This window comes from Micromys minutus, assembly GCF_963924665.1.
Source record: "Micromys minutus genome assembly, chromosome: 26".
Classification (NCBI taxonomy): domain Eukaryota; kingdom Metazoa; phylum Chordata; class Mammalia; order Rodentia; family Muridae; genus Micromys; species Micromys minutus.
In genome coordinates, this window is record NC_137961.1 from 2542379 (window position 1) to 2565016 (window position 22638).

At 43.6% G+C, this 22638-nt stretch overlaps 1 protein-coding gene across 10 annotated transcripts in view; it reads left to right on the plus strand.

Moving 5' to 3' along the window:
• EYA1 (EYA transcriptional coactivator and phosphatase 1) overlaps window positions 1–22638 on the plus strand; it is a 142737-nt gene that overhangs the window by 25157 nt on the left and 94942 nt on the right. For 5 of the 10 annotated variants that reach the window (XM_080938655.1, XM_080938658.1, XM_080938659.1 and 2 more), the window contains 4 exons: window positions 4178–4255; window positions 14278–14347; window positions 14672–14817; window positions 17897–18034. In XM_080938655.1, the coding sequence (XP_080794781.1) occupies window positions 4178–4255; window positions 14278–14347; window positions 14672–14817; window positions 17897–18034 (432 nt within the window). Of the gene's footprint in view, window positions 1–4177; window positions 4256–14277; window positions 14348–14671; window positions 14818–17896; window positions 18035–22638 lie in introns of those variants that run through there. The other 5 variants (XM_080938657.1, XM_080938660.1, XM_080938656.1 and 2 more) reach the window with 4 other exon arrangements.

The window sequence follows — 22638 nt, forward strand, 5'->3', positions numbered from 1 at the left end:
CTATATTTAATGTCACTTCATAGTATTTTTTCTTTCCAGTAGAGAAGAGACGGGTGTCACACAGAATTCATGCTGCCTGCTGTTTCTATTAGCGATGATCGTGAACGTATTTTCAGCTCCTTCTTGGTACCAGATCTTAACATAAGTAATTTTAAAAGACATCATGTGAAAAAGATGATTAGATCCAAAGAATTAAACTGTAGAAAACCCAGCAGCAGGCGATTGGATGCTCAGAGGCACTAGTAGATGGATATTTGTGGAACATCTGAAAAGTAGCAATGGCCCAGATAGCCGAGGTCTGGAGAGTAACTTCAAAGAGTCACTGTGAGACCGTTGCCTGGAGTGGGCTGGCAGGCCGGAACTGGAAGCAGAGGGGAAAACAGAGATGTAGGGCTGTCAATAACATGGCTGCCTTCTGGCAAACGGAGGTCGTATTCTAGAACCTTTTATAACCAGGCAGCACATGGTCTTTAAAAACTTGGAGCTTCGGAGAGATGTCCAGTTATATCTGCCTTGCAGCCTGTTGTTCTATGTGATCCTCAGGTCAGATGGAGGGAGTGAGATTCCAGTGGACACACGTTACCTTTGTCTCTTCATCTCTTCACTTCTTTAGCTGGTGTAGAACTGGCCTTAAAACAGTCAGAATAATTAGATCTTTGTTGTTTTGTCTTTTGTTTTTGAGAGGAAGTTTTTCTTCATGAACTTGTCTCTCTCTCTCTCTCTCTGTGTGTGTGTGTGTGTGTGTGTGTGTGTGTGTGTGTTTGTCTGTCCATGTGTGTATACTCACCCCCATGTGTGCCTGTGTAGACCAAAGATTGTTATGAAGTGTCTTCTCCACCTCACCTTTAAGACAGGGTCTCTCATTAGGCCGGAAGCTCCCTGTATAGACTAGATTGTCTGGCTAGAGAGCCCTTGGGATCTACTGGCCTTCACTCTGTCTCTAGCACTGAGGTCACAAGGGCATGCTGCCGTGCCTACTTTATCCTGGAGATGTGAACTCAGGTATCCTACTCACCAAGCTCCTTATCCACTGAGCCATCTCCCCAGCCCCTCAGAGACTATCTTACATCACAGTAAATCACTAGGCTTCTGTTGATCACGGTATTCGATTACAGGGCTGATACAATCGTGCACATCCTGGTAGTTACTCTGTGGAAATCATCTCCTCTTTAACAGAGAGCCTTTGAGAAACTAGATTCAGCGGGACTCTGGTTTTTTAGTACATAGATGGCTGCGTTTGAATGACAGCAAAAAGGCAATGATCTTGGGACCTCGGAGAGAGTATCGCCTTCCTTTCCTTGCTATTTTTGTCTAGTTTTAATGGATTTCAAGAACAATTGAAGTTCCTGGTGGGGGTAGGAGGCGCCACTTGATTGAGCACGATCGCATAGGATGTAGATGTCGGGATGAAGAGGTTCTGTTGTAGGTAAACTTTCTCAGAGTCATTCTATAGTTCAAGCTATAGAGTCATTCGCCTGAGATCTGGCAGACTCAGAAACAGTTTGGACCAACAACCAAGACAGTAGAAGAGTTCTCCATCCTTTCTTGACATCTTGGCAGGGAATTTCTGCTTGAGATCATCCAGTAAGCTCACCAGTCTGGAAGCTCGGAGGTGGGAGCTGGCAGAGACCTGCTTTCTAGTCAGACCACAGCCTGTGGAGCTGGGCTGCCTCCTTCAGCCCTAACGTTTGCGACGTGCTACTTACTTCTCATTTTATTGAGCTTTGGTCATGGGCCTTGGAATAAAGGAACTTGCCAAATTAACTTAAAAAGTTAAGTTTTGGGCACTTTCTAGCCTCTAGGCTCAGTTTTTACATGTCAGAGAGACAGCAAAGTAGTACCTGACTAAGTAGTTTCTGAGATCTGTTTGGACCTAAGGGTTTCTTACAATGGTAACGCCCTAAGAAAGCTGACTCACAGTAGGCATTTTACATGGTCACTTCTCAAAAGGCTTCTGACCCAGAGTTCAGTCTCCCACTGGTGATCTGTTTAGAAAGGGGACTAGACCACTTGTGATCACATGGTTTGATAAGGGCTTTATGTTACTTGAACACCTTGTGCAGGAAACCCCCTTGTAGTTACTGTTGGCTTTCCTACAGCTGCAGCGGCAATGTCGTGGTTGTGACGAGCAAGAACATTAGGTGGCTGGTGGCATGGGGGGAGAAGGGAACGGCAGGCTTCTGTCAGCACGCGTTAGCGTCAACTAAGACTTCTAACCCAAAACAACTGGCAGAAAAGTGAAAACCGGAGTCAGAACTTGAGTCTCACTGTTGTGTGGTCTACATGAAACAGTCAGGCAGAATGATTTCCATTAGTCTCTGGGTGGGGTGTGTGTGCGCGCGCACATGTGTGTGTATTTCTCCCAACTTTGTTTAAAAACCATGTCATTATTTTTTTGAAATGACTATCTGATCCATCTACTTATAATGCTCATGTGAAAACTACTCATCAGGTGTGTGTGCATAAGTGTGTGTGTGAGTATGTGTGTGTGTATGTGAGTGTGTGAGAGTGTGTGTGAATGTGTGTGTGTGTGTGAGTATGAGTGTGTGAGAGTATGTGTGTGTGTGTGTGTGTGTGTGTGAGTGTGTGAGAGTGTGTGTGAATGTGTGTGTGAGTGTGTGTGAGTATGAGTGTGTGAGAGTGTGTGTGTGTGTGTGTGTATGTGAGTATGAGTGTGTGAGAGTATGTGTGTGTGTGTGTGTGTGTGTGTGTGAGTGTGTGTGGTATAAAATGCCTAGGGCAGGATTTGAACTGGATGAGTCCTCTGCCTGGTGTTTTGAAGACATTGGTGACATCCTCAGACAGAAGATTTTTCCCCCATTCCGGAATGTTTTTACTTTGAGGACGGAGCCTCTCTCCCTGAATACTCTCTGGTCAGAACCTTCACTTCAGGGAACATAGAGTTTCAGGCCAACTTTACAGCATTAGTTAATCTGGAATGGAGAATAAGTCACCTTCACACATAGGTTAGAAGTTCAGTGACGGACTCCAAAACTGGGATTCTGAACCTAGGGAGGAAAAGGCAGATGTGCTGAATTCTGAAGCAGTACTGCTCAGTGGGTGGTGCACAAGGATCCTGTCATACTGCTGGGAGTGGGTCCTCGGAACATTCTATAGCCTAAATTGAGAAAAAGATCATGTATGTGCCTCACAGTGTCTTCTATCAATGTTATTTTGAAATAGGAAAATTCCTTTTTTCTTCATAGTGAAAAATAATTCAATGAATTGACCATATGAAATGATGTGGTGATAGGAGTCTGTTAACTTAAGGTTGAATCTGCACCATACTAAATATCTGAAGAAGTGTGTGTGTGTGTGTGTGTGTGTGTGTGTGTGTGTGAGTATGTGTGTGTGTGAGTGTGTGAGTGTGACTGTGTGAGTATGTATGTGAGAGAGTATGTGTGAGTGTGTATGTGTGTGTGAATATGTGTTTATGTGTGTGAATGTGTATGTGTGTGTGTGAGTGTGTATGTGAGTGTAGTAGAGGTAGTAGTAGTAGTAGTAGGTGCATATGAATGAACATACATATTCAAAATCACCATTGATTCTTCTAGACTTAAAAATGCCCTCTTATTTTTTTTTCCTACTTCTTTAAACCTTCTAAATTTTTTCTTCTTATTGCTTGGCTAAATAACAGATTCTGTACAAACACCAAAAAAGTAATTTCAGATTGTATGCCACGTATATTATAGTATTTTTGCTATAAAGCAAATTGGTAAGTATATAGTGTAAAATCAAATTTAATTCATTCTTTAGAGGAGTGTTGTTCAACCTCTGGGTCTCAATTCTCATAGGGGTCATATATTCTGCACATCAGATATTTGCATTGTGATCAATAACACTAGCAAAATTACAGTTATGAAGTAGCAATGAACTAATTTTGTGGTTGGAGGTCACATTATGAAAAACTGTATGAAAGGGTTGCAGTGTTAGGAAGGTTGGAACCACTGATCTAAAGGGTAATTTGTAACAGAAAAATGGACATTCTTATGAAGAAGAAATTTAACATGCGAATTTTTCAAAAGAGAGTCTAGTAAAAACATCTGGTTTACATCCAAGTGTGAAAATGTTATATTATAAAATGATTTTTTTTCATTATTTCGGATGCTATATTGACTCTCCCATACCTTTACAAATGACTACTAATTCAGTATATGATATGTGTTTACTTTTGTAGTTAAAACAGAGCCAATGACCAGCAGCGAGATAGCTTCAACAGCAGCAGACGGGTCTTTAGACAGTTTCTCAGGTTCAGGTAAGGAACAAAAACGAGATTCTCCCATTCGCCCTAAGTATTGTATTTTCTAGCTTACTACATGTGTTTATGAAAGCGAGTATTCACAGATGCAGATACGAGACATATCTCTCCTCCAAATAACAAATGAGCAGCCCCAGGCTTCATATTCCCTCTGACCTGTTTGCAAACAACGTTGTTGTCCACAGAAGAAGTGGACTTTTCTTCTCCTCTCTTCAACAAAATTAACTTTATATGTGAATGGTGCTTCTACATTCAATTGTATCATTCCCCTACCCCCCAAATCATGCAAGTGTGCATAGGCAAAATTTCACTCTGGAAAACATCCTGAGTAGACTCAGTAGCGTCAAAGCTGACTCTTGTCTGAAGAAGGTCTGTGCTAGGTTGTTCACATGAAACAGTGTAGTGTTCCTAGGTTTTATTCTGCTCACATTAGATTATCATCTAGCAAACAGCACACACATCATGTCTGTCAGAATGGAAGCATTCCTTAGGACTTAATGGTGGCAGTAACCGCCTGTGAGACCTTAGCCACACTTGCAGTGCCACACCGAGTGTATTACTTTATTGAAAAATTATTTATGTCAGAGGCAATCCTTAAAGTGTATACCTTTGTTGTATTACGTTTTAAAGGTCTGCTCTGTTTTAAAGATCTGCGTTTTAGAAGCATTGTGCCTTCTCAGATTGATGGCTGATGGTCAAGTTCTTACAATCATATACTAACAACAATACCACGATGGAAAGGACGTATACACAGATATAAAATTAAGTCAACATGCACAATTTTGCTACTAATGATATTAGATGGGGAGCAATAAGAAAATAACAGTGCATTATGTCAGCTTCTTCCAAAATGCACGTGATGGGACTTGGCTCCTCCCAGACAATGTGGCTTCTGCCATTATAAATTCATAGATGTATGAAAATGGTCTCAGTTCAGGGCTTAATGCGATGAACAACTGAAAAATTACCCTGGCAGTTTGACAACAGCAGATTGGAGAAGCAAGTTCGGAGAGCATCCACGTGGGGGTCTGGTAGAGATCAGGCCGAGGTAGTCTTTTAGAAGGGACGTCCCAGACCAGATGCTGCACTCACATCTAGGAAGCAAGGAGCAAAAGCTCACATAGAGCCACGGAGAGGAATACTGACCAGTTGGCTTCCCCCTTGGACAGGAGCACAGCACAAGGACAAGGAGCTGTGCGTGGTGACAATGACCTGACATTCCCAGTGGGTACTTTGTGTGGGCCATGTGGATAAAGTGCGGAGGGAGCGGTTTCAGAGTCCGTGGATACCGGCATGTTTTGCCTGGAAACGTTTTAGGCTCTGTGCAGGGAGGGACAGCAAAGGACAGGCTGACGCTTACATTAGTGATTCATAGTCATGGACTTAGGGGCAGTGTATTTGGTGACACCTGGATCCGAAGGAGGGGACAGTTTTAAAGTTACTCATTCATTTGATTAAGACATGTTGAAGGATTGCTGTAAAATCCTGGCAATGGGAAACGGGCGCACAAAGGGTGTGAACAATTTATGCTGTAAAGTGTGAGTCATCCATGACCAAGAGCTAGGCACAAGTCTCGTCCCGAGGCACGTGGGGTGAAGCTATGAGCCCCCTGAAGATGACGATATGTTAAACTCTAAAGCTCAAAGGTTTGCAGATGGTAACTTGGGAGTGTACACATGATGGTAAAGTTAGAATTTATTAATGTTGACGACGAGCCAGACATCACCCTCTGTGTGTGTGTGTGTGTGTGTGTGTGTGTGTGTGTGTGTGTGTGCGCTGGCTGGATACATAATCCCATGCAACAGAGATGATTAAAGAAGATGTGCAAATATTGAACTAGAAGTGAAGGCCAAGAAGAATTTAAAAGACGCTCTGTCTACATGGCAGATTCATTCCTACACAGCTATTATACACATGTGTAAGTAAGAACATGCATAAATACTTATATACAGTGTATATGTAGAAACACACACAGAGACACACACACACACCAAACAAACAAAATGATGACCTGAGAAAATCTTAGTTCTATGAAGTGAAAAGCAGCTTCTATAGGATATGATCTTGGAAACTGTGGTCATGCACAGCTCTAGACCCAACACTGAGAGACAGAGGCAGGCAGAGCTCTGAGTTCAAGGCCAGCCTGGTCTACGGAGCAAGTTTCAGGACAACCATGTCTACACAGAGCAAGTCTGTCTCACAAAACCAAAATAAAGTAATAAAATAGTAAAGAGTAATATCTTTAGTGTAATCACTGTTTTATTTTTAAAGAAAGGCAATTTCCTCACATTTTATGTTTTTATATATAAGAGAACAAATATGGTGTCTGTGTCTGGGCTGTGGGATACCTTTTGAATTTTGTTTTGTTTTTTTTCTGTTATTGTCTGTTTTCCAGAGTTTCCTTATTGGGTTTATATTTGTCATTTGTAGATTCAAAGAGCAGTAGTAGTCAGTCACAAATTAAACATCCTTGGTAGAGGAAGGTAACAGGATTTGAAGAGACCCTGCCCGTGTCAGCTTTGTAGTTTTGATATCTGTGGCCGGCCATTCATCTCTGCTCAGTAAAGTAAGACATGACCAGATGATCAGTGAACCCAGCAGAGTCTTCCTCTGAAGACTTAGAGAGGCCATGGAATTGGCCAGAGGAGAACAGGAAGACGGGGTGAGACGCTTTAAAGCAGAGAGCAGACAGGCAGACAGAGGTCCAGACAAACTGAGGAGCTCTTGAGCTTGGATTGTAGATTCACCAGTAAGTTTTCCCTTTAAAGCAGTGGTTCTCAACCTGTGGCTTGCAACCCCATTAGGGGCCACATGTCAGATACAAGGCATAGCAGATATTTACATCGTGATCTCTAACGGTGGCAGAATTACAGTTATGAAGTAACAAGGAAACAATTTTATGGATGGGGTGGTCACCACAACACAAGGAATTGTAGGAAGGGGTCACAACATTAGGAAGGTTAAGACTTTAAGGCTTAGCAACCCCGGTGGAAAACCCCTTCTGTTTGATTCAGCGTCAAGAATGTGGCAGATTTCACTTGGGGAAAGTAGAAGTAAGAGAACTGAGAGGATTTAAAAGGGCTCACAGAACAGTTATACACTGTCTCCAGCTGTCTACAGAGAAGACACAAGATGATAACTTGACAGACAAAGATGTCAGAGTCCTGCATCTCATGATGGCCTTGGAAGAGATGTAAAGCGAGAACAGGGGGCGGACATTCTGGAAAGAAACAGTCTCCTAATCTCCAGCCCCGTGTTATGGTATCACATAGTTCTGCAGTTAGTTCTCTGTGCTGTCCTGTTTGGCCTTCGTCAGTACTTTTGAAATTCTTTTCCATTATCTGTTTTCCTGTTTATGGTGTAGCCCCATGAGAACAGAGTTTCTTGGGATTAGCCACACTTACGGTGCCAGTAGACATGGCAATACTGAGTGCATTAGCGGTGCCTGCTACATGTTCCCAAATGGAGGAAGGAAATGGCCAACGTTCTTGTGGTTTGAGATGTGAACTGGAGAAACAGAAAAGCTTGGACTATGGTCTCGAGCCAGACTGGAGATCTGCACAGAAAAAGAGCCGTCCCAGGATGATGATATTGGGACTTATCGGGAGATGCTGCCAAATACTATGACATCCTCGATGCAAGGGAGTGTCTAGGAGGTAGTCTTCCTGGGGACGTGAAAGAGCTTTAGGACGCACGCTTTGCTGAAGCACGTGGCTGGGGTCCTAGAATACCATGAATCTAAGACACTCAGCAGCTGCCACTTTGAAAAGGTACACAGGAAAAAGCAGGTCCCCAGAACAGCGCGGAGGTGGAATGGCAGGGTGCACCGTGGGGTCTGAAGAAGAGGGGAGGAGTGGGTAACCTGGGGGGGAGGGCGGTGAAGCATTACTGGGTAACGGGGGGGGGGGAGCGCTGTAGAGATGAAGTTCTTTCATCCTCTAGAAAACAGTCAGCAAGGAGAAGAAGGTTTAGGGATGCCCCGGTGGTGCCAGTGCCATTTCCTTTCCCACCCTCAGTGTGGGGACACCAGGGGAGACTGCTTCGTTTGCCAAGGCCCGTGGAGGACTTGGAGACAGCAAAGTTGCTGATTATGTTTTATAACAATTGTGACATTTTGCTCATCTACTCATTACCAGTACAAAGTAGTTAATTAACAAACTAGTTAATTGTGTGTGTGTGTGTGTGCATTTGTGTGTGTTTATGTCTGTGTGTGTACTCATGCATGTATACACACATACATGTCATTGTATGGAGGTCAGAGACCAACCATCAAGAATGTATTCTCTCCTTCCACCATGGAGGTCCCAGGGGTCAAACTCAGGTTTGCAGGCTTACCGCCAAGCACCTTTATCGATAAACTCTTTCCATCTCTGGCACAATCACTTTAGTCATTTAAAAAATTTAATATCTGCAGGAACTATACACAATGTGCTTATAAAGCTGTTGACTAACCTGTCCGTTCCCCCAAATCCCCAAATCTTAATTTGTTAGTAATTTTGTTAATTTGTTACTCATTTTGTTAATTTGTTACTAATTTTGTTAGATAAGCATCCATTCATGGAACCAATCATACCTTGTGTATTGGCATCAAAAACAGAAAATAGGGTGCCATTTAGAGAGGAAAACCTTTTGAATGATAAGTATGGTCTCCTTATTAGCTGGTTCCGAAAATATGTAACTTTGAGGCTCTGATTCCAAAGCAAATGAAGGGTGTTCACAGAGCAGTAGAAGGGGAGGTTCTTTCCAGAGGGAGGCTCCTGTGGGGAGGGTCATCTGAGCATAGTCCATGGCGAGTGAAGGACGGAGGTTTGGCTGGGCAGCTCGGACTTAGTAATTCAGGGTTTTGCACGATCTAACTAATCTTTTAGGGATCATTGTTTTGGGGGCAGAGGGATAACACAGCAGCCAAATCCTTGTCCCAGACGTTTGAAACATGAATTTGATTTCCTGTGGCCATGTAAAACTTGAAGCATGTATTCATTCTCAAGAAAATATGTTGGAGAAGTGATTGAGGAAGACCCAGTGTTGGCCTCTACCCTCCCTACATAATTGTGTGCACTACACATACACAAACACACTCTCACACACATACTCGGAAACCATTGTATGGCAAGGGCTTTATGGGGACGTGGTAGAACCAGGAGGTCTGTATTTCCCAGGGTCGGAAGAAAGTTGACCAGTTTCTCACATCTTTTCTGAGGAGCCAATGGGTCCTGAGTCACAGTCAGGGGCCAGGATCTTGTTAGGGGAGAATTTGTGGTGAAAGAAGAGAAGATAGGCTAGGTAGAGCTGATCTAGACTGTCTTCTGGTCTATACATTTCAGCCAGCTCCCTGAGGGACTCCCAGGTCCCCCAGACTTGCTGCTTGTCAAGTGTGTTGCCACTGGCCAGGAGGAGCCCTTGGAACAGGGGGCATCCCTGCATCTCTGAAGATGAAGTTACTTCCCCTCAGGAGACATGGGAGGAGCCTTCTCATGTCGATCTGTGGTGGGGAGGCGGGGGACAAAAGCAGAGCAGTGGTTGGGTGGAACTAGGAGGCTGTCAGATTTGGGTGCTTTGAAGTATTTGGAGTATGTTGATCTGACTGAGGGGTATTTTGCCAATGATAATGAGACTGTCTCCTAGGAATGTGGGCTGAGGACGGGAGACTTCTGGGAGCTCTCTCAATTTTCATGGTGGACCTTCGGGCTTGAGATCATTATTAACTCTGAATTCTCCTCTTCCCACATTAAAATTGTGGGAGCTCCTTTAGATTATATGGTTGAAGAAAGGGAAAGAATAAAATAATCACAAACGTGCTCAGGTAAGGAGACTGGATTGTCTTGTCTCCAGGGCTCTAGGATTCCTGCCATTTAGTTAGTGAACGGATAAGGTGAGTCTTGTTCCTACCCTCATAACATAGTTTTAGTAATACCATTTGACATTAAAACCAATTGGGATCCCTGGGTTGCTGTTGTAAAAGCAGTCTAGGAAACTAAGGGAAGGGTGCTTGAGGTGTAACGTGGTAGACACCTGGCTGTAGGCTACCAGATACTTGCTGGGCTCTTCTATGTGAAATATTATATGGCAGTTGAACTCCATGGTAATTTTAAGTGCACTCACTCAGGGGAGTAGCAGCAAGTCTTCCTGGCTATTCACCCGTTCCTATAGGAAACTGTTCTCTCCAATTTGGGGGTCAGGCTCATGTTGTGTGGCCTAGAGTATCCGGGTTGTCCTTCAGTTCAGTTTTTAAAATCCACCTTGTTTATGATGGCAATTTTGTTTTATTTCTTTATACTTTGTGTGTGTGTGTGTGTGTGTGTGTGTGTGTGTGTGCGTGCGTGCGTGCATGTATATATTTATGTGGCCACACCTGTGCCATACGTGTATATAAATATCAGAAGACAGATTGTTGGAATCATCCATCATGTGGATCCCAGGGATTGAACTCAGATCATCAGGGGTGTCATATCCAATTTACCCACTGAACTATTCCACAGGGCCACAATCCCATTCTTATTACATCAGTATTTCTTAGTGATTACCGATCATGTGCTAGATCCCATCAGGTGCTAAGAAAACAGACACGAGGCATCTCCAGCCCCCAAAGCTCACAGAGGAAAGTCATAGCTATCAACGAAATGACACTAACCGGAGTGTGGTGTGCCTAGTGGTGCTCTGCAGGTAGGGGTGACGTTACAGGAACGTACACAGGAAGAAGATATTACCCCGAAGAAAGCTTCTCTGAAGTCTCTGTGGTGGTGGGTTTTGTCAGCCAGAGGAAAGAAAAGTATTATAGGGCAGAGGGGCGTCGATCTTGAAGAACACCCAGGACAATGTGTATAGGAGTGCTGAAGTTCAGGCATTGTACCAGAAACAGCCGAGTGTGGAAGGTTCGGTCTCCTCCCATCCTTGGCCAAGGCAGTTAGTTATTCTTTGAATAATGTGACTACAGGACTGAGCTATAGAAGGATGTGGAGTGATTTTCCCGAAACACTGTGGTGGCAGGAAAGGAGAGAGGGAAGGAAGGAGGGGAGGTGATCCTGGCTGTCCCTAACTGGAACATAAGACAAGTGTTTGTATGGCCGCCGTCCTCTCAGTGTGAAAAGCTGAAGCTGCGCTTGAGTCCCGGATGAGGGCTGGGTGTGTGCAAGCCATGGCTAGATCAGCAGGGCCTCTTTAGAGCTAGGTGTGCAAGCCGTGGCTAGATCAGCAAACTGCTTTAGGGTTTGAGATGAGTGAACGGGAGAAGGGCCTGAGATGGCAACTGAGGTTTCTCGTCTCCACGTAGGATGTGAGATGAACGTGTACTTTGATGGAGAGAGACCACAGGAGATGGGTTCAAAGGTCGGCGTGCTTGTATCCCCAACCGCCATCTTCAAAGATATTCCTTCTATGTGTCCTGAACACCTTGTGTGCAAAAGCACGGGTCAAAGGTTCTATCATTTTCTGGACAGCTGGAGACTGTGCTTATAGAGGAGAGGCTAGGGGTGGGGGGAGGGGTGGCCCATTCAGTAAAGTACCGATGTGTAAGGGTGAAGACGTAAATTTGACCCTACGAGCCATCTTAGAAAGCCGGTCATCATGACCTGTGCTTGTAGTCTTAGTCCTGGGGAGATGGAGTTAAGCTGATCCCTGGGACGCAGCGGCCGGTCACCCGAATCTGTGATTTCAAGCATGTCAGAGATCCTGTCTCACAAAATACAGTGGTCAGTCAGTGCCTGAGGACAGATACCCACGGTTAGCCTCTAGCCTTTGCCTTCACACACACTTGCACACACATGTACCATGTCAATAATGGAAAGACGAAGAAGGTTAGGGACAAATGGTGAGGAGCAGAGAAGACCCTTTATTCATACAAACACCGTGTGAGCCATTTCCTGTGAAACGGCTCACACAGGCTTCATGACGCTCCTCTGAGGCCTAGCTGGACGCAAGCACTGTCAGCTTCCTTAGCGGAAGCTGGGGTGAAGGACTTGAGACCGTATATGAGGTTTGGGACTTGAATTTGAGCTGAAGTTAATTCTGATTCAGGTTCTATAGTCAGATTCCACACCCAGTAGCCCTATAGGTCTTATTCCTTTTGTGTGTGCATGCCTGCACGCACACACACACACACACACACACACACACACAATGCATATACTTTGAATACATATCTCCCAGAATTACTGTATGATAGACAATTGTATCTCCCATTGGTTTCTTTGGGAAAAACAAAAGCAAAAAGCATGGTTGGGTGCCGCTTACTGAGAACATGATCTTTTAAGGAATGGTGACCCAGGACCCAGAGCTAGAGAAGGATACAGGGTGTCACTGAGCTTCTGTTAGCAGGCGGCATTTGTTTTTGTTAACAGTTACTTTTAATTCTGATTGTCCAGGGGAGAGAGTGTTCTGCCCAGCAACCTGCAGACACGGGTACTTTCTCCTTGGCCTCGCTTTAGCCTAGCAAGGAAGCAGAGAGCAAGAGCTTGTTTCTGTCTGCAGGAGGCCCAGACAAGTGTCAGGAATCCTTCCTAGCCTAAGTGTATGGTCACCAGTCCCCCCCCCCCCCCCAGAACCTGAAGCATGTCACGATCTCTCCAAGAGGAGGACAGGGCTTGTCTTTCCATAATTGCTCCTGTAGCTTCCTGCAAGGGGCTTAGGACTAAGTAGTTATTCAGTAAGTACCCAGAGCTAGGGGACACGAACCAGTTCATTCTGGCATGGTTCGCTTTCATTTGCATTCTGTCCCTTCTAAGGTGACAACGTCGGTGGAAATCTGGCAGTGTGCATGACTAGAATGTTCCCAGACCTGTGGGTTGTCCCTGGAATCGGTCTGCTCACCTCTTCTGAGATTCTAACCAAAATCTCCTACTCTTCTCCCAAGCGCCCACTGGGGAATGAAGTGTGACACTCTTAAACACATTATGTGACAAATGAGAAAGCATGTGACTCTCTGAGTGTGGGATGCAGAGGTCCCTGACGGCAGTGAGCATTAATGGGAGAAGAAAACAGCTATATGACACAGACTATAGAAATTGCACGCATACTGTGCATTTTAATCAGGGGCACACTGGGAAGTTCAAAGGGGAAAATACACAGGCACAAATAAATGCTTGTTTTACACAGGTAAATTGTCCTATTCATAGCAACAGCCAACTTTTTAAGCCCTTACACTACTGAAAATGGGTTTTCGATTTTTTCAATTCCAGTGGGGATTGAGGAACATTTGATAGAAGGCTGGTACATTTTTGAAACATCCAGAGTCAGGAAAATCGGATTAAAAGAAAGTGAGTTCAGCTTTACTGCTGACTGCCTCCTCCAGGAGGAAACATGTTCAAATGAACATCCAAGAAGAATGTATACAATTAACAACAGGAACACACAGGGCAGCCCAAGAACAAACAGGCTCGGCGTGCAACCTGAGACGTTAAAGATAGCTGTAGGAATGCAGATTAATTAAATAACATTGTCAAATGACTCCCCTTTGCCTCCCCAGAGACATTAGACCATGTTTCTTGCTGATGCACACTGAGGTTTGTATGTTCCTGATGCATATGGACAATCAGTCTCCTGCCTCTGATTCAGCCTGGCTTTCCTGCAGGATACAGCACTCCACCATCAAAGCACTTTTAAGACTACTGAGGGCTGCATCTACATCTTTTGAAAAGCCTATTTAAAAGCAGAACCATTCAGTCAGCACAGATGTGCCCCAGTTTTTTAAAGGGTTATATTTATTTCAGGTGTACAGGTGTGCCACCTGCGTGTGTCTCCACACCACATCTGTACGTCCAGACCCGAGTGTACAGATGGTTGTTAGCCAGCATATGGGTGTGTCCTCTGTGCTCTGATCTGACGAGACCTCTCTCAAGCCTTCCCTGACCTCCTATATGAAACTACCCAGTCTGCAGACCACAGAGGTCAGAGACCCACAATTTCCTACGGCAGTGCCACAGGTCCTGCCGTACCACTGGCACGGTTGTGTTTTCATGTTTAGTGTGGCCCTTGGGTTCCCTGACTCACCGTGTGCGCTCTATGTATGTTTTCCTTTTCCTCAGCTCTCGGAAGCAGCAGCTTTAGCCCAAGACCAGCTCACCCTTTCTCTTCACCACAGATTTACCCTTCCAAGTAAGATGTATTTTCTCTTAATCAATACGTGACTTTTTTTTTCCTGTGTAGGGCTTATTCTAAGTCATGTCTATGACCATGTTTCATCTTAATTTAAGTAGGGGTGGATCTCCCAGGGGTTTAATTAAATACTTGTATATGCAGATTGATCTCAAGTGCCATCCATTGGTAGCACTGGTGATCTCTGAAGGGCTTTGCCGCTGCTGGTGGGAAGTTGGGAGTGACAGACTTTAGCTGGGATTTGTGATACGGTTGTTCATTGTCACCTTGCATGTTTCCATCTAATGCATGGGCTTTCTATTTTCTGTCATTCCTGACAAATAGCAGACCATACCCACATATTCTCCCTACCCCTTCCTCACAAACTATGGCTGCATATGGGCAAACACAGTTCACCACAGGAATGCAACAAGCCACAGCCTACGCCACGTACCCACAGCCGGGGCAGCCCTATGGAATTTCCTCCTATGGTGAGTCACTGGGCCATTATTGTCGTGGTGTGTCGTGGTGTGTTCGGGTGGGCCGGCGTGTGCTCAGGTAGAACTTTCAGAACGAGGCTGTTGGTCTACTTCACAAAGCACTGTCACCTGTTTATCGTGATGTCTGTAATTCTTGCTAGTGAGCTTTGTGAAGACAGCAGCCTCTTGCCATGAGGTCAGAGCTGGTGAACAGCTTGCCTGGGTCACGGCCCTTTGCTTACCATTCTCTCTGCTTATATCTGAATTTGGCATCTGAGCACTTGACTCTGGAATTCAAAGTATTTTTTTTTTTGGTGCATATTTGTGATAAAATGTCTGTGAATGAAGGCTTTTGGGGTAAAGCTCCATTTCCTGTTTATCAGATACCTCGCTATGATTAAGGAAGTACATGCACAATTCAACAAACTCTTGCTTGCCCCAAACCTGGGGGTGGTTCCAGGATCAAATTTCAGCATTATCACCCATTAGGAAAAGTGATCTATATACCACCTCCCGCACTGCACTTTGAAGACGCAGATCAGGAAACATTCAGAGCTCATGTGCCGTTTGCTCCTTCCCACCTGGAGATTATCTTTATCTTGGTGGAATTTAACTCCCTCATGATGGGGTCAGTCCCTGTAAATTAAAAGTAAATCCAGCCAAATCCCAAAGTTCTATTTACAAAAGACTTCAAATCTCAAAATACATTTTCTTCTATGATTGCAATTATTTTTCAACCAATTAAATCAAATAAAATATATTAATGGGGGCATCTTATTGAGAACCCCACCCCCCACAGAATGATCAAGAAAAAGTGTTTGAGTATTCATAGAAAAATACTAGAAGAATCAGTCCTACTGTGGGCGATGTGAAGTATTTTGACAGCCGTTCCACTAGACTTCCCCCGGCATAATTTTTGTGTCGTGTACTTTCTAGCAATCTACCAAAAGTATCGCTGTTCTGCTGAAATATTTTGCCACTCCTTGGAAGCTAAACAACTTTCTTCCACTCAGCACCGTCTCCTGACCTCAAGTAATTTGACCATCTATTAGTTTCTCCTAAAACACATGGAAATCAAGTGTGACTTCCATGTGACTCCAGATTCTATAGATTTACTTCAAAAAAACCACCGGAACACAATACCATCTAGCATGCTGGCTTTTTGTTTTTGTTTTTGTTTTGTTTTTTTCAGAAGCAGCATAAAAGAGAACTTTCTAAAATCGCCTTTCATCTCCATGACTTTCATTCAGTTTTTCGCTGTAGTAGATCAATTTTAACTTTTTCATAATAGTCCTTTAAACTACTGTGGGGATGAAGGAAACCCACGATCTGACTGCCCAGATTGTATGGGGCAGGATGGATGAAAGCACTCTTTAGTTTGTGTGCTCAGATTGAATTTGTAGAAAATTGCTCATGGACCTGTGCTGCCAGGGGAAGGGATCCCCCTCCCTGGCCCCCCTGCTCCCCTCACATTCTTAGTCTTCTCCCCACGAGGCCTCGGGTTTCTTCCCATGAGTAGACTAGTGTTCTTACCCATCTCCCCATCCCGAATCTCCAAGGTAAACCAGGTGGTCCGGCTAGGACTGGAAAGAGACCAGGATACCCTTGAAAGGAGAACAAAGGGGAAAAGTCCCTCCTGGTGGCGCCATGGAAATAAGGGAGTTTCTAGAACTGTCCAGCCACCTGTCTAGAGCAGGTGTATTTTCAGGGATTATTTACATGTTTTGAGTTGTTCACTGACTTGAAATTGCCTGTACATAGCACATCACATTTTTCCATGTTAAGATGACTGTTAAAGTCATTATGAAGTATTCAGAAATACTCAAGCAATGAAAACAGCAGTTCCCAGCCAAGTCAGGTTCTTCCACTGCCTTAGGATAATTACCTAACTCCATTCTACCGATGAAATTCCCCAAAAATGGAAATAAAGAGCCAGACTACTGTGTATCCTAGATCCTAAAGATATACTTTATCTTCAGTGAAAACCAAGAGTATTGAAAAATGTGAATCCTCTTGGCAGGAATGTTTCTGTCTTCCCTCTGTGGGAATTAAGTTCATTTGCATGACTGCCTTTAATTATAATTAAGACCAGTGGCCTACCTCTGTGTTGCCAAGTCCCAGTCTGGAATGAGTGTAGCATCCTGATGCTTTGGAGGACCACAGTAACTTGTTTTTCTCTAAGCCTATAAAATATAAACTTGCAATTATATAATAATATAAATTCAGGTGTACTTCAGCCTATATTTAGAGGAATTACACTTAAATATTTGAAAATAAGTCAGAATAAAAGGCACTCCTGGCCACATTGACAGGTTTTTAAATCACTCCACTGTTTTTGAGGTTCAGTTCTTTGACATTCTAGTTCTTTAGTATTTTCTTTCCAGAAAGATCTAGATCAGTGGCTCTCCACTTGTGGGTCATGACCCCCGTGAGGGTCACATATCAGATCTCTCTGTTACAATTCACCACAATAGCAACATTGCAGAGATGAAGTCGCTATCAGTTCTATGGATGGAGGTCACCACAACATGACGAACTGTGTTTAAGGCCACAGCATTAGCAAAGCTGAGAGCCATTGATTTAGATACTTGGAAGAAGGCTCTTCCATTTTGTTGACCCCATACTACTTTCTTTGACTTCAAAATGTCTCGTGCACTAGCATCAAAGTTGAGGAAAATGTTGTCGATGGTAGGAACTTAGTAGCTACTTCTCAAGGAAAAGGAGATTTAGAGATTGTGGAAGTGTGGGGCCAACCTTTCATTGTGATTATTTCTTGACTACAACAGAGGGACTGACCTAGCAAAATAACAAAATGAATTGTGGAAATGGTACCTCAAGAGTTCAGCTTTCCAGAAAGCTGAATGCAGGAAAATCAGAGAGAATCATGTACATATGTTCAAATCAAGACGTTGTTTTTCTCTTTATAAATGACCTTTGTGGTTTATGGCATCCAACTGTAAGCATTTACACCTCATATCCCTGCAGAAGAATTGGGGGCGCATTCAACTGGGCAGTTGTGGGGTATGTGCTTGTCTATATTTACCAGCTTCTGAAAATGAACAGATAGATCAGCTGTCACTAACTGATTTAGGTGCATTGTGGGCAGGCATCAAGACGGAAGGTGGATTGTCACAGTCTCAGTCACCTGGACAGACGGGATTTCTCAGCTATGGCACAAGCTTTGGCACCCCTCAACCTGGACAGGCACCGTACAGCTACCAGATGCAAGGTCTGTATACTATATGCCTCTTTGACGCTTCCCTTCAACCGTTGGCCATTAATTCCTAAAGCAAATGTGACGTTCCTTAGCTGGGAGATGATGAAGCCAGTGAACTGGGCTCAGAGGCAGGAAGACAACATTTCACAGTAGGCTCTTCACCCGCTGCTCTCTGGATCAGGGTTTTTCTAATTTGTGTCAAGGGATTCGATGGAATGATCTCTAAGGTAGTGTTCCAAATGCTCTGGCTTTATTTTTAATGTGAAGTCTCTGCTTCTGGTCTGTTACCAGTTAGAAAATCAGATGAATAAGAGTAAGGGAAGCCAGCCACAGATGATACTGTGGTGTGGTATGTAGAAGCCCCTGGGTTACCAACCAGCTCTTCTGCGAGGAATATGGTTTCTTCGTTGTAGTGATGGGATAGTGTTGGAGGACAGCACACTCTGCTCTAGAGACACAGGATGTGATGTGTACTGACTAACAGGCCTACCAAAGACCAAATCAAATTTACACAGATTCCATCATAGCTGCCCAGTGGAGCCTCAAGATAACGCTTCCAAGATCCAGTGTCTGGGTCTCTGTTTGAAATTGCAAGCAAAATGTGGCATAGGTACAATTCAGGCAGAATGGCAGCTCAAGTGTGGGTTGTCAGAGCCTCTTCAGGACTAGATATCACTCGTAATTAGCAGATTGTTATCTGTAAAGTACTGGAGAAAAACGTTCACACAATTAAACATTTCTCTGGTACTTTATTTATGTATACCAGACATAAGATTCACCAACTAGTTTTGGTTCTCTATGACACCAAGACAGTTAAACTGACTCCTCATTCCTGCTCCCAGCTGAAGGAATTCTTCGTATGAATTTCATTTCTTATGTATATTATGTGGTTACTACATTATTTGCTCAGGATAAGTTAGAAAATATGGAGAAGCAAAAGTCATTTCAATCATCTATTATATAAAGTTCCTGCCATTCTCATATATGTATGTACACTATAGGCAATTGTAGAAATACCTCTTTCCATCAATAAGTGATTTTCCAGAACATCCTTTCTGTGGCTGCATGGTACTTGGGGACACTGGATTTAACTGCTCCACGGTTACTGGACATAACAGCAAGGCTTTGCCCACCTCCCCTGTCCTTCTATTTATTTATCTTGTCAAGTGCAAGTGTGAGATTTCTGGGGACATTTTTTTATGCTTCCTGAGAATGTCTTATATATTTACATGAGCAATGATGCATTATAGGGACTACACATAGATGGTAACATTGTCATGTTTATATGTGTATTTTAAAACTAAGGAGATAAGATTATTTTCTTCTATTCACTGGTATTGTTCATCTTTCTTTGACGCTTTATTATACTGAGGTTCTTAATCTTTTTACAGTATTTTATGAGCGTATAATTTTATTTGTTTAGTTTTCGCCATATACCAAGTTAAAATTCTATTGGTCGACATCCACTAGTTTTTCCCATTTGTTTTTTGCATTTGGTATACAAAAAATTTTGGCTTGAACTGTAGAGTTTGATATGTTTGATGGCTACAGAATAAAACTGTTTTATAGGAGACAGGATTTATTGGTAGAAGGAAACTACTTATTTGCTAGACTCCAAAACCTTTAAGTTGTCTCGGAATAGGTTGTACACATACTGAATTTCGATTGAGTAAAAACACAGGAGGAACGAAAGGTGGTAGAGACACTCATTGATGGCTTTTACAGACCAGGAGCAATGGAAGACCTCCTACAGCAAAGATCTGCTTGTCACAGGATCTTGTCAAAAAGACTCACAACCAAATACAGGTAGCCGTTGTAGATGCCTCCAGACTGTGAGAGAAATAAACAGGGTACAATGGGGGTGCCATTGCCCACTGGGTATCTGGGCCTGACAGAGCAGGAGCAATGTGAAGCAGCAGAAGGGAGAAATGCCCGCTGCGCAGAGATGCCACTGCAGATATAGAAAGTCTGGTGTTAAGACAAATGGTTGTTCTTTTAAAAACACATTTTATTGTATATTATACGTGTGGGTGTTTTGCCTACATATGTGTAGGTGTACCACATGTGTGCCTGGTGCCCATGGGAGTCAGCAAAGCTTCCCTGGAACTGCAGTTATAGATAACTTGTCTGGGTCCTGTCCAGAGTAACAATGCTCTTAACTGCTGAGCCATCTTTTCAGCCCGAGACAAATGGTTCTAAATGTGAGTCTTAGACTCTTGTTCATATTTCCTCAATTGTGCTTTGCTTCATTGCCAATCAGTAAAGGACTTGGACACTGAGCTCTCAGCCTTGGACTGAGCTGCCTTGAGAAATAGCAATTGAATGTGTTTATCAGTATGCTTGAGGCAAGAGAGATTTGTAATGTCAAATGTTTTTGGATTTTAGGACTATTTGGTATGTGCACACACGCACGCGCACACACACACATTCACACAGAGTGACCTTAGGGATGAGAACCCACGCTAAGTGTTAGGAGCATGCGCATCTTCTGCTCCAGGGATCTGCCTGTTGATATTACCACAAGTGCTGGGATCGTTCCAGGTCTGGCTGGTTTTATGCAGGTGTTGGGGATTTTAGCTCTGGTCTTTATTACACCCATGTAGCCAGGGCTTTAACAACAGAGTCGCCCCAGCCTCTTCCAAATGCACCCCTATTAAATGTAGCATGAAAACCTCTGCCATCTGTCAGTGATTTTTTTTTTTTATGCCTGACTGTGGAGTCTCTTGACTTTGCAGCATCTTTTCTGGTACCTTCCCTTTATAAATTTTATTGTGAAGCACTGCCTTACTATATACCCTAGGCTAGCCCCAGACTTTACACATAGCCAGGGTCATCTTGAATCCCTAATTCTCCTGCCTCCGCCTACCAAGTATTGGGCTTACATGTGCCACCAGGCCGAGCACAAGTCTCTTCTCAATACATTATTTTAAGATTGAATAATGATTTATGTGTCTAGGTGCATGCCTGTGTGAGTGTATGTCTGTGTGTGGTAGGTGGGGGAGGTGGTACCCATGGAGTTCAAAGAGGGCATCAGAAACCCTGGAGCTAGAGTTACGCATGGCTGTGAGCTTCCTAACGTGGGCACTGGGACTAGACTGCAGTCTTCTGCAAGTACAGCAAGCATTCTTAACCACAGAGCCTTTCTCTCTAGTCCCCAGTACGTCTTCACAGTATCTCTGTGCCATCTACAAGATTACTTTCAAAATTTCCCAGATTGTATGAATCCATAACAATTATCACTGCTTCTTCCCTGCGTTTCCTCTTGGGCAGGGCGTAGACTGGATAAGTGCATGACTGTCAGTTTAACTCCCAGATGGAAGACAAATTGATCTGCTGGGTAGAAGATGGGTCAGAATGTATTTTTGCAATCTATGGTGACTCTTTTGTTTGTTTGTTTGTTTGTAGTTTTCTCTTTCAAGAGGAGCTTTTTGCTCTTTAAATGTTCGGATGGATTCCCTGGGGCTAGCTGCTAGAATGTCACAGCCACCAGGGAGAACACTTCAGGAGTTTAGGTGACTCGAGGAAACTGAGGGGTGGTGCCTGCCTCCTCTAAGCATCCTGCTGAGTGACAGGAAGAGAATGGGTGTGTATCATCTGTCCCAACACGTTCAGATGCAGAGAGATAGTAGAAAGATGAAGTTAGAGAGCTTTGACCCTGGTTCTGGAGCCAGGCAGCCCCACCATGGTCCTTGCCCTGCCAATCCTTGAGGACACAAAAGAGATGGTACTTCCCATGGGAAGAAAGTAAGATGGAGTTTGGATGTATAAATTACTCTGACCCACGTGGACCTCACACTATGACAAGCCCTGTGGTGACGTCATACTTACTATCTCCTCTGTGGTGGTGATCAAGTATTTGAAGAGGAGGAGGAGGAGGAGGAGGAGAAGGAGGAGGAGGACGACCAAAATTTTGTGATAATTCCAGATGATGAAGCATCATCCATCTCATTTTCCAAAGGTGTGAGGTGTACATGTGTGTTTGTATGTGCAATGTATATTTTATATAGCATATTTCTATACATGTGCATAAAGTATGGTTAGTGTTTAATGTATTTAAATAAAATATATTTGCAAACTTTCTAATCAACAAAAATTCCAATAACCCTATAACCAAAATAACAAAAGAAAGGGAAAAAATTGTAAAAGGAGCTCAATGTAAGGCTTTAATAGGAAGGGAAAATTACTAAGAAGCGGGGATGGGCATGATTTAAGAGGGTGTGGGAGGGGGCAGGAAAAAGCAGCAGGAGCAACAACAACAAGCTGGATGGAAGAAAGATTGTGTTGGCATCTGTGGTAATGGGTGTTGGCAGGTGAGAAGAGCACGGAACAGAAGGATCATTGGCAACGGAGTAACTTTAGCCTTTCAGTCAGCCATACTGCCTCCCATTTACCCTAATGTCATGTTTCTACTTTGAGAGTAAGGAATGATTGGAAGAAAAACAGAAGATGACAGCCATTTAAACACCAAGTTGTTTATAGTGCTGACGCTTGGGGAAAGCTGGGTGTACTGGAGTGTGCTTATAATCCCAAGATTCAGCATGCTGAGGCAGGAGAATTGCTCTGTTCTAGGCTACATTGTACCGGGGCTATATATATATCAAGATCCATTCTAAAAT